This window comes from Sesamum indicum, linkage group LG10 (genome assembly GCF_000512975.1).
Source record: "Sesamum indicum cultivar Zhongzhi No. 13 linkage group LG10, S_indicum_v1.0, whole genome shotgun sequence".
NCBI lineage: Eukaryota > Viridiplantae > Streptophyta > Magnoliopsida > Lamiales > Pedaliaceae > Sesamum > Sesamum indicum.
The window spans coordinates 4700160-4716179 of record NC_026154.1 but is presented as its reverse complement, the minus strand read 5'-3'; the positions used below and the strand labels follow the sequence as shown (position 1 = coordinate 4716179).

The following is a 16020-nucleotide window of genomic DNA, read 5'->3' as shown; positions in this document are numbered from 1 at the left end:
GCGGGTAGGGATTCGGGCCGGGTCGCCCAATTCGATCCGCCTGACCCGGACCATGGGACCCGCCTGTCGTGGTAACCGTCAGATCAATTGACACCAAAACACCCAGATGACGCCACGTTGCACTCACCATGCGGCACCATACGACTATAAATACTGGCATTTATGAATATTTTGGCAAGTGCATTTATTACGTTTTCTTGATCTCATTCGTTCTCTCTTAATCGCATTCAAGCCCATTTCTCTAACTTAAGCATCGGAGGGCCTTAGCTGGGGGCTGCCCGACAAGCTTAACGTTCGTTCTGGTCTCAGGATCTACTTGTAGGGAGCTCGAGTAGGAATTCAGCGATCCGATCTTAGGATACCAGATTCCGCGACTCAATCCCAAAATTGTGCGACTTGCATCAACTTGTTTTGTAATAATATGTGAACTGGTTTTGAGTTACTATTTTTTGTTGTTAAAATACAAACAAAAAAAATTAAATTACTTCATTATTACTGGCATCCGATACGTCTGATGTATGTACTTAAAATTTAAAATGTATTATATATATTTATGCTATATATACTTTTTCTTACTTTTATATTTTTATTTGAATTAATTATTTACAAAACATGATGTTAAAAGATATTTTGATTGGAGCGAAAATAATAAAAATTATAGGACTAATAGGAGATATGTGGATTTGATGAGAACTGGTAAGCGAGTCAAATTTTAAGATAGATTATTGTTGTTAAGTAGGATTCGAAAGCTTATAGTCACATTTGTTGTCGAGGGATTTAATTTTTGTGCTTCTATATCGAACATGATCAATTTCGTCTTTAATGTAAGATGAAGATATCTTTGGTGACAATTTTTTTTATTTATTAGTAAAAATTGAGATATTATTTAAATTTAATTGTCCTAATTCCACTAATACTGTAATAAATCAAGGTTAATTTCATTGAACCAACCATTATGGGCTAATATAGATTCATATAATATGATGAATTTTATATTTTAATTAGATTAGAATTTGTAATATTTCAGTTGAAAATGAAATATTGAGTATTTAAAAGAACATTGTTGTGATGAAACCATAGAACAACTAAATGCAGAAGTCAGATGTTGGGTGCAATTTTTGAAAGATTAAAGAGGGAAAGGTCAAAACTGTAGACCAAAATGAGTCAAAAGTGGTTATGATGACACACCCATTGACCATTAATAAATTAAAAAAAGACAAAGAAATGTGGGAAGATTTAGTAATTTTTTTTTATATAAATTTGTATGCACGTAAATTATGAATTATTAAATTATATATAATATTAGTATCATATATTATTTAATGACTGATAATTTATACGGGACATATATTCACACAGGTGGCATCACCAAATTCAAGATATATGTTGTGAGAAAATATAGTTTATCCTAATTTTTATTTCATGTATCACTTTTTCGTATATGTTTGATATGACATTATTTAGATATTTAATAATTTTTTGATATCGTGATGTATTAAGTAGTATAATTTACCATTTTTCATTAAAAAAGACAGTTGCTAGTAAACAAAACCAGTTTGAAATCTCAATTTAGAGGATCTTTGCTAAATTTATTTGAAACATTGTATAAGTTTTCAAGATGTTTTAAAAGCTAAAAAATGTTGAATTTATTTCAAGAATAAAATTTTATAGAATTTAGATGAATAAGAAGAAAAAATTTATAAGATGTCGGAATATTTGGCATGATAAATTCTTTATACTATTATATTTAAAAAGACATCAAAGTATTAACATTTAGAATCATATAAATAAATAATTCTGTTTTGGGAGAAAAAACGTCAATTATATAAAAAACAAAAATAAAATACTAAAGAAATTATGAGTCTACTTTTATCTATTAGATATTAATATTAAAGAACTTATAAAATACTTTTTAAAAAATTGAAGTGAAATTATTTTTCTTTAAAGATATTATAAAATTCAAAACATCTCATCTTAAAATCTTATAAGCTCCTTAAATAAAATTTGCCAAATAATTTAAAAAATTTATAAACTTTCAAACGTCTCCAAGGAGTTTAATTAGTTGGGATGAGTTATTCACCAATTATGCCACATCCCACCACTAAAATCAACCTAAGTAAACTTACTACAATTATTTTAAATTTCTTTGTTATTCATTTAACGTTAATTTATGCGATCACCTAATTACCCTATAACACAAAGTAAACGAAGCCTAAGCAATTAAATATGTTTAGAAAAACAAAAGCCAAATAAAAACAGCACATAAACTTAAGATAAACCTGAAATATTTAAAAAAAAAACTCGTGTGCTTAACACTTGAAGATTAATAACCAGATAAAATAGCCTTACATACTCTTTCCTCTCAATGTACATATGAGCAACTTGACAAGTAGACAAAGAACCAACACTAATCCAAAGCCCACCAAAACTTTGAAACTGGATGAGCAGAAGAATATTTGCATAAGAACACCCCAAATCCCCGTAAAAATTATACATCTGCTTCACAAAATTGAAAGTTGGAAAAAATTATGAAGGAAATGTAGAAGCACAAAATGGTGCGAGATTCTATAGGTTTCAAGAATATGAACTATATTCTTGTAAGAATTTACTTGTAAAATGTCACCAACTCATTGAAAATCAGTCCCATTAACAGGCGAGCTGCCATTTACGAAAGCATTTGGCCTGCTGCTTCTGCCAAGTTTCACCCCCCTATTTGAAAGTCATTTGCCTTTGCCTCTCAATTTTCACCCTCCTATCACGGTTAAAGGGCTTTAGCGTGCGCTCTACTTCAATCTCAGAGAGAAGTGAAGAATGCAGACGTTTAAGATGTCCAGCGCACTTCTTGTGTTCAACGGAAAAAGTGGTGTTATAGCTGGGTTCATCAGGATCAAATTTCCTTTGATATGGAGACTGCCACTTAGCTTGCAAATAAGCAAATGATCTCCATGGAGGGAGAGGCATTGAGTTCTGTTTCAGAGAAGATTTAACAGCTTCAACCATCACTTGAAGAAATTGATTAAGCTTCGTAAATGAGCCCACATAAATAACCGGAAGGGAATTCAATATCCTATCATAGGATTCGACAGCTCTTGCAATCTCAAAGTGGCTTCTAAAGTCAACATCGACAATCACCCGTTCAGTGCTTCCCGTATCATTATAGTGGACTATATCAATGTATTCATGATCACCTGCATGTAAGTAAAAACAAGCATGTATCAGAAGACATGAACTCTTTCAGTACTCTGTCTCAGTGAAGTTTCCATACATATCTCTTGTTATTAATTGTCCCCGGATACACGAAAAAGTGTAGATGGATGCGCACATAATAATCAAACTCAAGATCACTATACACATCTCTTGGTGACAAATTATTCATATTCTCACCACACCATTGAATCCTCTATAGCAACAGAAAGATAATTTACCTCCAGGGACCTTGCCGCTCCCTTGCCACCTGGACGTGCACACACCAGCATCATAACCAGACAGCCTTAGAAGCTTTACTAGGGAGAACCTGATGCAGCTCGCATTGCACAGACCTGAATTTGCAGCACGAAGGTCTCTTTCACTAATTGAAAGTGCAAGAGATTTGACCACTGATAACAAGTCGCTTTCATATTGATCCATGACCAACTTGAAATACTGAAGAAATGAAACAACTAGTGAGGTGGCGAATAATTAAAGAGTCATAAGAATCTCCACAAAATGCTGAAGCAAATATGACGTTCAAGACTTACATACTCCAAAATGGGAAAACAGAAGAAAGATGTAACCACAGTTGCTCCACAGAATTATTAGTTATACTGTCAGAAAATTAGTGTAACTTCAAATGGTGCTATTGAAGACTATAATCCACGTAAATCACTGATTGACTCGAGAACAAAGTAGAGAGAAAATATTTTGGCTTCAGAGGGTTTCAAACAGAGTTCAAATTGCTTAAAGCTCAAAACCGAGTTTGTTGGTTCCAGTTTCCTCTCTATTGTGAGGATATATTAAGAAAGTTTCAAAAGGAACACTAAACAGTTAGTAGGGGAGAAAGATAGCATGCTTAAAAAATACAATTTATGATGTATAGAACATAAGTCATGGACTTCCAAGAGTAAGAATATCAAAAAGATAAAGCTAATCAAACTCATTCTTCGACTTCAATCTGATGATATATTTTAGAACAGCTTCGCTTTTACTTAAGGCACATAAAAGAATGGGTTCTAGGAACCCCAGCTTTTGTGAGAAAGAGAACCAACATGACGGTAAAACCTATTACCACAATGCGACAGGAATGGTTTCATTTCAAACACTCGGATAAGATATTACCAAGATTTACAGCGCTCTCCATCCTAAACCCTTTCTGTCCCAATTTTGCCTCTATTTAGTAACAAAAACTTGCTCAAGAAAAACGGTTGATTGCTATTAAGAACAAGTGTCAAAATAAATGGCAACAGTATAACAAGAGAAATAGATTCTTTTCTATCCTGTTTCAGCGACCAAACCAAGAATTCCAGAACAAAGTCCAAGAGTGTAAATAATTGGACTAAGCAAACCATGTGAATTCTGTCCTCTTATTTTTCTTCTACTGAGCGAGTCATACAATTTTTTTTATTTTCCTCTTCTACTTAGTTTTCTGCTAGTTGGAGGTGAAGACCTGTTGGATGCACACACTTCATGTGGGTGGCCTAACTCTTACCTCACCCAAGTCAACAAAATGCAGAAAATGATGAAACATACTTCACCCAAGTCACCCAAGGTTGGCACCTTCCCTGTGGCTAAGGCACACAGTCTTACTGATACAGAAGCTTTGTTTAAGACATTTCTTCTCCAAAAAATAAACCTCCATTTTCTTTCATAAAATATCAACATTTTCTCTCATCGAAAATGATGGAACATACTATGTTCAAGGGAACGTCAGATGTTCCGGGCTAACTTTCTGTTCAACATGTTCTATTCATCTTCACCCATTATGCTTTTGTTGGCAGCATTACTGTGCAATGGCCAATATAAATCTTCGCTTTGGTCGGCAGCATTACTATGCAATAACCAATATAAATCTTTGCAATAAAGAAAAGTCAACATTCGTGATTCCAATATGGATTTGGTCTATTTAGTTTGAATATTCACACTAAAAGAAGATTTCTCCATTTTTAATCCGAAAACTTAACTTGAATGTGACTCTGATACAACTTTTTGGGACAAAATACCAAATAGATGACACTAACACAACAAAAGGCAACACATTCTTTTTCCGGCTGCTAGATTAAAATGCGGGTTAAACAACAATATATGTAGTCAGAGTTACAAAATTCACGCTAAAATAAATATAGGGGATGTATAAAATTTCTCAGTAGAAAATATTTTTTATAACAAAATGGTCACTTTGTCGACTTGAAAAATACAAAAAAAAAATTCAAAAGAGAACATAAAATCTCAAGACTTTTCCCGTTTCTATTCACTAAACAAACACCTCCATTCTATCCTTCTAAAGGTTTCTCTTCTCTCTTCAATCCTCCCTTATACGTGGTTTTTCTCTACCTAGGAAAATGTTTCTTCTTCATGTTCTCTATTCATTGACACCCCAATATAGAACTTTCTACACTATCTACTCTCGAGGAGATGGGGCTCCCAATCAACAGCCCCAAAGCAGGTGATATCTAGCTGTAAAAAAAATTAATGCAACGAGCTTTATTTTCTCCCTTTTATTGACTTTGGGAAAAGTAAGTTTGAGCACCAACATGTAGTGGACCCACCCAATAATCACAACCTCCATATGCATAATGAAAAGTTACCTTAATTCATACCCAAAAAGGAGAGGCAAAAGCTCTATCTGCTTCCATCTACTGAGGCGTTATTAACTTGAGATTACCTCATTTCTACCATTCACTATAACTCAGATTTACAAGACATCATCTTGATGTCATCACTATTCCATAAAGTTGAATTCCCATAAGACACAGTTCGGTTTCAACCAGGCTATCTACCAACACTAATCACCTACCAACCGAAAATTGTTGCAGTTGCCAAGCTTATCAGCGTTACTTTTTTTGAATGTGTGGGGTAAATTGATACTCTCGTTGCATTCTTTACCCAACCTTATTCTGTAGCATGTCCTTTAAATCATTTCATGAAGCACAAAACTAAATTGTACCGGGAGACAAAAAGCCCATCAAAATCATCCAGCAATAGCAATGGTATGAACAGGAAAAATAAAATAAAATCAGAAGCTTGAGAGAGAGAGAGAGACTAACAGAAATTTTGTCGGCGAGCTGAACAAGATCAGAGAGGCCAGAATCGCTGTCGCTGCTGTATCTTGAGTCATTCCCACCACTATTCCCATTCTCCAGAAAATCACTAACCATCATTGCCAAATCATGCTCACTCTCGTGGCTCATACCGCCATCTCCGCCTGACTGCCTCGCCCACAACTCAGTGGACGCCGACGTATAAACCCAGCAGTTCATTTCACCACCAACCACTAACACCAATACCCTACTATTCCACTCACAATTTTTCTTTTTCAAAATTCCATTATTTTCATCCAAAATAATTAAATTAAATCTGTATATAAAATGAAAATTTTGAAAACGCTAACCAAAAAAATCCAACAAATATTCGCTACAACAATCCGTATTGAGAATTCTTCATATTTATTCCGCAAATACACATATAACAAGGAACAAAAGAACGTGTACCCAAAAGAGAAATACAAGCTCGAACCCTAATCGAACCGGAGTCCGCTTCAATCGAATTCGAAGTTTCTAAATTCTGTGAATCTATAAAACAATTGAACCATTTGATCCCACTGACGGCACAAAAACCCCAAGTCAGCAACCCAACCAGCTCCAATCCCTTCTCAAAACATCGTTCCCAATCCACAAACAGCAAATACCCAAAACCTAATCATACCACACATCTATTATCATATATTCCCCCAAAAAACTGCCAAAAAAAAACTCCAAAAAATAGAGAAACGCAAACTACAAACCCCTCGATGACGGCCAAAAAGAAAAAAAAAAATCAATTATAGAACGAGACGGGCTTTAGCTGCAAAGCTGAAGGGTTGAAGACGAAGAAGGCAACTGGGGCAGGCAGAGGTGATGATAGATATAAAGAAAAGTGTTCCGTAATGGACAAGTCAGCTGTGCACAGGAAATCTGTGGGGGGAAACGGATAATCGGTGAATTTTGGAAGGCGAGAGAGAGAGTGGTGAATGTGGACGCCAAATCAACGCACATGCATTTCTTTTGCGTATTTAATTTGCCAGCGGTGGTTTTGGTTTTGGGTGTTGACGCGGCGCTGTGTTATTTGGACGGCAACACTTCCTCTGGTTTAAAATCACTTTTAAAATTTGGGATAATTCCGCCCTTTCATCAACATTATGTAATTATACGTAAATTTTTTATAATTTTAAAAAATATATTTAATATATTTTAAATTTACTTTTTATATAATAAATATATTTTTAATTTAATAAATTTATTATATTAATAAAAAAATTAAATAAAAATTATATTTATCGTCGATTGATTGATTAGGTCAAATAATTTATTTTTAGATTAAGTACTCTTATCTTTATATGCATTAACGTATGAAAACATATATAAATAATTTTAAATATCCATTTAAGTCGTTTTATTATGTTGTAAAGACACATTTAAAAATCTCACAAATTCTTAAAAGACTATTTAAATTTTTGTTACCATATTAAAATGATAAAAAGAATATCATTTTTCAAAATTCAATTAAATTTATTTCATAAATATACATATTAAATGGGCTTAAAAAAAATACACAGACACACTATATAAAAAACAAATAAAAGTATAGATTACAAAGAAAAAAAGAAATCTTGCAAAAGAGAACCAAATTTATGTGTTTAGGCTGACGATGTTGGTCCATTTATAAATATAAATGTATTGCGTATTAAATATTATAATATTATGTTGATTAATTTATAAATATCAATGTATTTAAAAAAAAAATACGCACAAATCATGTTGTGAATATTATAAATATCCCAGTGGAATTTTCATTTTGTGCCAAAAAATATTTATATTTTTATCTTTTTTAATGTAAATAATCGTAAGATATTTGTAACTTACATTGATGGACGGACATTAATTTTAAAAGATTATCGATAATTTTTCAAATAACGAGATAGTATTTATAATTATATTAAATTTTAGGAGAACTCGACGTAATTTAACTAATAAATCAACTTTCATTTGTTCTGCAATTAGTACAATTATTAAGTGAAATGAGGATCCGAGAAAAAACAATAGAAATAACATGCCATGTGAGGGTGTCAATGGGTAGGGTAAGATCCTATCCCAAATCTGTATATTAACTCTAAGACCCAGACCAAGTTCAATTAATATTATTGGACCCAGACCCACTAAGAAAATATAGATTGCGTCAGAGTTAGGTTTCTATCCATCAATATTCATGGGTCTATATACCCAATTTGGACCCAAAAGATATATTTATATTTCTTTGCTATTTAATTAGATTATTATTTATTAATCAATCTACTTTCAATTGAACAAATTTAAAAAACTTAAGACATCATAACATTATTTATCATGTAATATTTTACAAGATTATTTTGTAAATGGTATAATAAATTATATATTATTTAAAAAAAGTTATTTGTAAATTAGTCTCAATAATTTTGAATTTATTGATAAATAATTAGGGGTGTTAAAAATTTGGTTAACCAATCAAAAACTGGCCGAACCAAATTTTCGGTTCATACCCAAAATCGAAACAAAATTTTGGTTTGATTTTTGATTTTTTTTTTTAAAAAAAAAATCAATACAATCGATGGGTAAGATTTGACTAGATCGATTAAGCGTACCGCCAAATAATCGAAATTAAAGAATATATTATAATATATTATAGTTTCAAAAAATATGTTGGTATATATAAATTATATTTATAATTTATAAATATGTATTATATTATAACAATATAATTTAGCTTCTATTTATTTTAAATTTAAAATAAAAAAATAAAAAAACTATTAAATTAATTAACTGACAATTTTTTTCTTATGAATTCGATAATTTGGGTATTAGCCGAATCGAATAAAATTATTCAATTATAATCGAAACCGAATCAATTAGTTCGATTCAATTTTTGATACTCCGAAACTTTTAATTAATCGAAACAATTCAATTCAATTAGTCAAATTGAACATCCTTATGAATTATGGGTAAAAATAAAAAATAAAAAATTACAATAAAAAAATTGAAATCTAGGTCTAATTGAACCCAAACACTGGGTCTGGTTAGTCTCAAGAGCTATGAATCTTGAGTGGGGTAAAATGGATTGGATAAGGCCTAAGTGTAACTTAATTTGTTTGGGTCCTCTTTAGGTTTGAGCCTAAGTAGGGTTTCATAGGTCTAACGCCACGCATATTGTGGGATTCGAACCCATTATTTCTAAAATTATGGGATCTCAATTTTACCAATTAAACTATGCTTAATTGGCTATTTATCATTTATTTTTACAGTTGTGCGAATAGCAAAATTCGTGCTTGTACGTACAAATCTATTGCACTCGAATAAAGTAAAGTACAGATAACTTATACTTTAAATAATATGATGTGTAATATATTAATAAACAACATAATAAGTAATATATGGCGCAATCAATTATTTTATTTTTTCTTAATTGAAAAGCGGTACAACTTACAAGTGTCAAATATATCAACATCGCGAGTGGATTAGATACCTAAAAAAATTAGTTATAACACAAGTGCACATGCAGAAGCATATTCCTTTGAGGAAGCAGACAATTCAAAATTATTGTTATTATTAAGAAGATAAGATGGAACTAAAAAGCAGGATGATTGTAACATACAGCTCAAGCATTTAAAGATGACTTAATTATTGTTAATGGTATATATATGCATCTAATCTCCAGCTAATTAGTATCTAATTAATTAATTATGTGGGTGGAATTAGGGAATTGGACTCCTAATACATGACTCTACAACTAAGCATTTCAGGTACATATGGTGACATGACATGATGTTATATATTACCTAAATTTTCTATGTTTCAACATAAGGAAAAATTAAGAGAAAGAAAGAAAATACGTTGGATTTATCGAAACAAATGTGCAATTCTTTTGGCGTCAAATGTTATATAAGTTGAGGGTTTGATTGTTTGAGATCAAACTGTTTTTGTGTAGGGCTTAAAACATTTCATTGTGTTTGAGTTTGATTTAATAATTAATCTAATCAAACTCAAATGAGTTTTAATTGGATCAAACTTGAATAAATTGATATTTATTTCTAAGTATATTTTTATTATTTTTACACTAGTCGAATCATGCTTAAAAGTTTACCAAACAAAAATTGTGAACGTAGGTAGAAAATATGAAAAACAGATACTTATAAGACACAAGATTTACATTAATGGGAGAATTCTCATACGTCAATGGTTGCTCAAGATTAGTTTCTTACTGGAATTATTTTGACAGAATTGTCATAAAAAAATCACCCCCCATCAATTATTTACACTAGAGCGCCTGTAAAGCGGTCATAAGATTATCCGTTAACTATTTATACTAGTTGGATCCACAATAACGGCAAAAGTTGCTATCTCACCTGCAGAAATGTAAAGCAGCTTAAGGAAAAAAGCATGCAATTGAACTTACATCAGAAGCCAAATATGATCGGATAGTGATTCTCTTCAACTATATCAGCTCAGTGAATGACATACTTTTGCTTGATCATAAACTTAAAGGCATCGGAGCAACTTTACCAAGACATTTGTACAGGGATCTTCAGACCAGGTCATCTATCTTTCAGTTGCCGCTGAATCAGCAAGAGAATATAGTCAAGAAACATATCTTTAAGAATAAGCAAATAATTGGCAATCCTATGCATACTTCCTACGTATATCAAGTGCTAGGACGATCAGATACAAGATGTAGAAGATGAATCAGAAAACTGGAATTGCCTAATACAAAAGGATAGAGTAGAAGGGAAATCGTGCATGTTGACCTGGAGAATTTAGTACATTTTCGGATGGAAAACAGGGAAAAATGAGCAGTAAATTGAGTAAGTTGAACCATTTGATAGGATAGGCAAATTTGCAATCTGAAGGGAAGAGGGAATATAAAGCATAAAAGATAACTTACTCTTGGCCCACGATTGGTTGCTTGGGGCTGTCTATTGGGAATGTGATCCGATTCTTGTATCATCTCAGAACTGCTAAGCTTGTAAAATGTCTCAAGAGCTCTTGTAACAAATGGGCGCACTATATTTGCTTCCATAGCAGATAAATTTTTGAGCTGCAAAATTTCAAGGATGATGGTCACAGGAGAGAAACTGTACATACAGTAAATTATAATCTCCTCCAAATAGGGATGCACCAATCCTGCCAACAATCTATTCTAATATCTTACATAGAATCATGCTCAATTTACATTAGCCATTCACAGTGAAATGTGAAAAATTAGAAGAAAGAAGGATATTACACATGATGTTCAAAAGACAGCCACCAGATATTCAAATGAGTTTGGTAACTATGGTTGAGACTTTACATGAGTTCACAAATCTTGTATTGATAACCATTTTCTGTCTTTAAATGGGAACTGAACTTTCTTTATCAAGGTACAGATTTTCATTTAAAAGAGCGCCAGCAACTAGCCATGTGAAGATTAGATTTCCCCTAAACTGAACGTATAATCCACAATTTCAAGCCCGAAGAAAAAAGAAACACAAAAACAAAAACCACTCCATAATGGTTATGAATAGCATCCACAAAATTAACTGATTTTGGAAGGACCAACAACAATCTCTGCCAAACATAGAGGTTAAGTAATCTTAGGAGGGACAGAAGAACTTTTTTATTTTTGTCCCCACCTGAAGAGATCACAGGTTACAAAATACCAAAAATATATCTATACGGCCAGACACCAACGTTCAGGGTAAGATTTAGGATTCAGATATAAACCATACCCTGAGTGCATAAGTACGTTCCCTCGAGATAATTTCCAAGCCTGTCCCAATTTTATGAAAGCGCACATCCTTGATGTCCTCAATGAGGGACCTCACCTACATGGAAGTTAAAATCAAGCTGCCAGAAATAGTATGGGGCCAAAGAAAGAATAAGCACATTATTTCGGACCACTAACCATGTAGATATCAGGAATGTCCTCCCGAGCACTACATCAAAGAAAACGATTTTCAAAACCACTGCCAACATATAAAAAAAAATATCTGTACAATGTAAAACTTACTAATCAAAAAGAAGCCTTGCTATTTCTACATAATGGAATGGCAAATGCTGAAACTTCTCAGAATCCCGCTCTGCTTCCAACACTTGTGCTAACTTATCTATGAGAAGAGCATATAATAATGAGAAATCTATAACCAGGACTTTAACTGATCACATATAAAACAGCCTTCCTTTTCACCACTGCATGAAAATGAAAGCTGTTTTACCATAATAAAATAGTCAATCATTAAGAAGTAAAGATGCACCATTAAGAAAAATTAAAATGTCAGGAATGACAAAATTATCAAAAGAAGTCAGCATAAAACTTCTACTCAATATATTACTGACAGCACTTTTCTTGGCTTGTCCATTACATGAGCCATAAAACATGTTCCCCTGGAAAGCTCTAGAACAGGTCAGAAAAACCTACCATGATTTTTATCAGTTTGTGGTGCTGCATTCCCATCCAATTCGAGACATATTAACTAATGCATTTTTACTAAGTACAAAAAACCCGTATATCACCTATATGCCTCTTCAAATTGAAAACATCTTTGCTTCATATCACAAAGAGTGAAACTAGCAAAAACATAAGCTGGCGATAAAGCTTTATAAAGGCATTTATTCAATGTTCAATTTTGTTTTCTTATAACGCGGAACAGTTGGCTGAAAGATGAATCTATATATCCATTTTTCATTATATGCATGTTGACTGTTGTCCTACACTAGAGAGTTGTCTAGCAACTAACTGGTTGATATCACTAATATGTGTCTATTTTACCAGCATTTTCCAAATATCATGTGTGAGTAAGCGTGTGAAACTGTAAGACTCCGCATTTCCTACCTAAGGAGGTTTCGGGTGCTTATCTTGAGCTGCTCCACCTAGTCACATTTATTTTGCAGTGGGATCAGAATTTTGTATAACTCCAATCTTCTTGATAAAAATAATATTTTCATTCTTGGTCAAAAATAGATGGAAGCAAGAATCTTGCCTATTGGCTCAATTTGTTTATTTTACTAATTGCAGAAAACGTCGCCCACACAAAAAGAAAAAGAAAGAAAAATATGAACCAAGACCGTCTGTGCTAGCCAAAGTACGGGACTAACCATACAAAATCAGAATTGAATGAACATCACAGCAGATACGCATTTAACTGACGTGGAAATAAGATTGTAAACTACACCTAATCCAGAAAAACAATGTGAATTCTTATAACAGAATACTTTCAAAAGGTTGAATTGCAAAATAGATAGATATTTACTGCAAACCCTCACCAACAGACATCCATTCCGGAGCTCGAATAGTGCACTTGCCTCTCTTCTTCAAGGCCACCGCTAACCAAAGTGGCACTTGAGTCGCTATTTGCGGTCTAAAAGGACCAAAGTCTCCCTATCCATTGATCAATCAATCATAGAACCAAAACGAAAACATCAATTCCTAAGCCAGAAGCTAGAAAATAAAAGAATTAAAATGTGCAAAAATACAAAATCTACAGGAAGAAACACACCGAGATGAAATTGAGCGGATCCATCCTCAGATTCGGCACAATCTCAATCATTTCATCCTCGGCAAGAAACTCCAACTGCGACATTAAGTTTCAATTCAAAAATTGAAGAAATTGATGCACCAAATAAATTAAGAGGAAACAAAAAAAAAACCAAAAAAAAAAACAAATGAGAGAATGAGAAAGATGGAACCTCCGCCGCCGAAAATGCGGAGGCTTGGGGCTCTGACGCTCCTGCCATTTTCCAGTTCTTGGATTATCTGGGGTGGGGCGGCTCTGGGTCGAGCGCTACTTCGCAGCCCTATCTCTCAGCGGGAGATGGCGGGAGTTTAGAGGGTAAATTTGATTTTACCTTGGATTCACCTGAAGAAGGGTTTATGTGTAGTAAAATGGAGGGAAAGATTAGGAGGAAAATTAAATTATTATACACTTTTTGAAAATATATATTAATTAAATTAAACTATAAAGAAATTGTAAAATATAATTTTTTTTTATTAACATCAGCAAGTCGATAAATTTTGACTAACATGTGACTTATTTGTTAGACGAAAGCAAACTTCAAAAGTGTTAAATGTAATTTTTCAAACCATATGGGGCCATATATAATTATACAAAAAATTCAAGGGAGATAAGTGTAATTATCCCTTTTAAATTTTTAACGAGCTCCTTCAATTTCGATTATCACATTCGCTAAAATGTAATTAGTAATATTTTGTTACTTTCATAATTGTATTTTATCTAAATATTTCAATAACTTATTTGTAAAACAAAACCCGACATCTTATTAGTAATAAGCTGAAGCAACATATTATAAGATGTTTTAAATAAATTTAGTCAAACAAGCTTCGAGTAATTTGGTGGGCTCACCTTTCTGCATAGTAGGCCCAATTACATGCTTCAAATCAAGTCCAATTAATTTGGGCTTTCTGTCTTTTCACAATGGCCCAAATTGGATTGGGCTGTGCTTTTTTGCTGCAATTTTTCATACTCTTAACACTTTTCTTGTTGGGCCTGCCCCTTTGGGCCTTCTAAAGGTATCATCTACAATAATTATTAAATTAATAATAACGGTTCTTTAATTTATTTTGAGTAAACTATAAAAATTTACGTATTTTTATGCAATAAAACTTTTAAATGGGGTCAATTTGGGCAATAAATTAAATGCACACCAAAAGAAGTTATTTAAATCTAAATACTTAATATATAGTAAGTTAAAAGATAAAATCAAAAAATACTTTTATTGAATTATTGTAGTTGCAATGCTCCGAGCCCCGAAATTGCTCTATTTTCGGATGGATTTTGAAGCTGTAATTAGGTTTTGAGGAGGGTCTCGAGTCGTAATGTTGGACCGTTTTATGATCTATTTTGGTAGGTCCACGTTGGGGTCCGAGTTCACAAATTTTTTAATGGGTCGGGTTCCTTAATTCGACAAATTCGCTCTGAACTCGATCTATTGCCGATTTTTCCACCTCTTGAACTTGTATTTATTTTAATTTTTTATCAAATAAAAATAAATAATTAATTCTTAGAATAAAAAAGACAAACATGCTTTTCTTTTTTTCTCTTTTTTTAATAAAAACCTTGGAAAAACAAGTATAAATTCAATATGAAATGGTATTCTTGCTAGAAAACAACCTTTTCTTTTGTCATTTCACATTGCAAAATAATAATTATCGGAATCAGCTATAAATTGCTTACAACAGTATTTACAGATCAGTCATCAATACAATTCTTATATCGTCAAATGAAATCCAACCCATAATTATATAATTTATTCTTACCAATTAAATTAATAAAACACTGGCTTATTAATTTTATTTTTCTCGTATCATTGTAATGATGTTTACACAAAATACATTCCCCTCGGACCAATTGAAGAAAGGAAGGTTTCAATTTCAACCAATCCCACATGTTGATCAAGTCAACGTGTTGACTTTTCGTTCTCTTCTTTATAATTAATAATTTTCTAGTCAAGAAACAGTGGACCCAGTCACCCAAATTCTAGATAGGCAAGCGGGTTCGGTGCATTAATACATTTTCTTCGAAAAGAAAAATTGTAATGAAATTTTTTAATATTTATCATAATTACAAATATTTTTCCGTTGTTAGAAAAATTATAATACTCTCTCTGAAATTACAAATACCTGAACAATACTTTTTTTATGACAACTCATTGTAGGAGGATATTTGTCAGGATATTCATAATTTCAATGGAGTATTTGTAATTTTTCAAATAATGAGAGAGTATTTGTAAATAAATAAATTTAGCCCAGTATCCTTTTAAATTAATT

At 32.4% G+C, this 16020-nt stretch overlaps 2 protein-coding genes across 2 annotated transcripts; both read right to left on the bottom strand.

Moving 5' to 3' along the window:
* On the bottom strand, window positions 2294-7266 carry LOC105171942. Its single transcript, XM_011093220.2, has 3 exons — window positions 6240-7266; window positions 3426-3642; window positions 2294-3188 (listed from the first exon to the last, which is right to left on the bottom strand). Exons 1-3 carry the CDS (start codon window positions 6450-6452, stop codon window positions 2710-2712), a joined length of 909 nt encoding a protein of 302 aa, XP_011091522.1. The 5' UTR covers window positions 6453-7266; the 3' UTR covers window positions 2294-2709.
* LOC105171941 (DNA replication complex GINS protein PSF2) lies at window positions 10406-14085 on the bottom strand. The gene is made up of 8 exons (XM_011093218.2): window positions 13923-14085; window positions 13733-13807; window positions 13500-13614; window positions 12247-12343; window positions 12142-12172; window positions 11966-12061; window positions 11143-11295; window positions 10406-10816 (listed from the first exon to the last, which is right to left on the bottom strand). The coding sequence occupies exons 1-8, from the start codon at window positions 13968-13970 to the stop codon at window positions 10796-10798; spliced, it is 636 nt and encodes a 211-aa protein (XP_011091520.1). The 5' UTR covers window positions 13971-14085; the 3' UTR covers window positions 10406-10795.

Excerpts from the sequence above, each read along its gene's own strand:
- LOC105171942 (XM_011093220.2), bottom strand. The coding sequence starts at position 6,452 with ATGAACTGCTGGGTTTATACGTCGGCGTCCACTGAGTTGTGGGCGAGG. Across the intron at positions 3,643-6,239 it reads AGCTCGCCGACAAAATTTCT|TATTTCAAGTTGGTCATGGA; the intron begins GTTAGTCTCTCT and ends TCATTTCTTCAG. Across the intron at positions 3,189-3,425 it reads GAGCGGCAAGGTCCCTGGAG|GTGATCATGAATACATTGAT; the intron begins GTAAATTATCTT and ends ACTTACATGCAG.
- LOC105171941 (XM_011093218.2), bottom strand. The coding sequence starts at position 13,970 with ATGGCAGGAGCGTCAGAGCCCCAAGCCTCCGCATTTTCGGCGGCGGAG. Across the intron at positions 13,808-13,922 it reads CCGCATTTTCGGCGGCGGAG|TTGGAGTTTCTTGCCGAGGA; the intron begins GTTCCATCTTTC and ends TTAATGTCGCAG. Across the intron at positions 12,062-12,141 it reads ACATTCCTGATATCTACATG|GTGAGGTCCCTCATTGAGGA; the intron begins GTTAGTGGTCCG and ends ACTTCCATGTAG.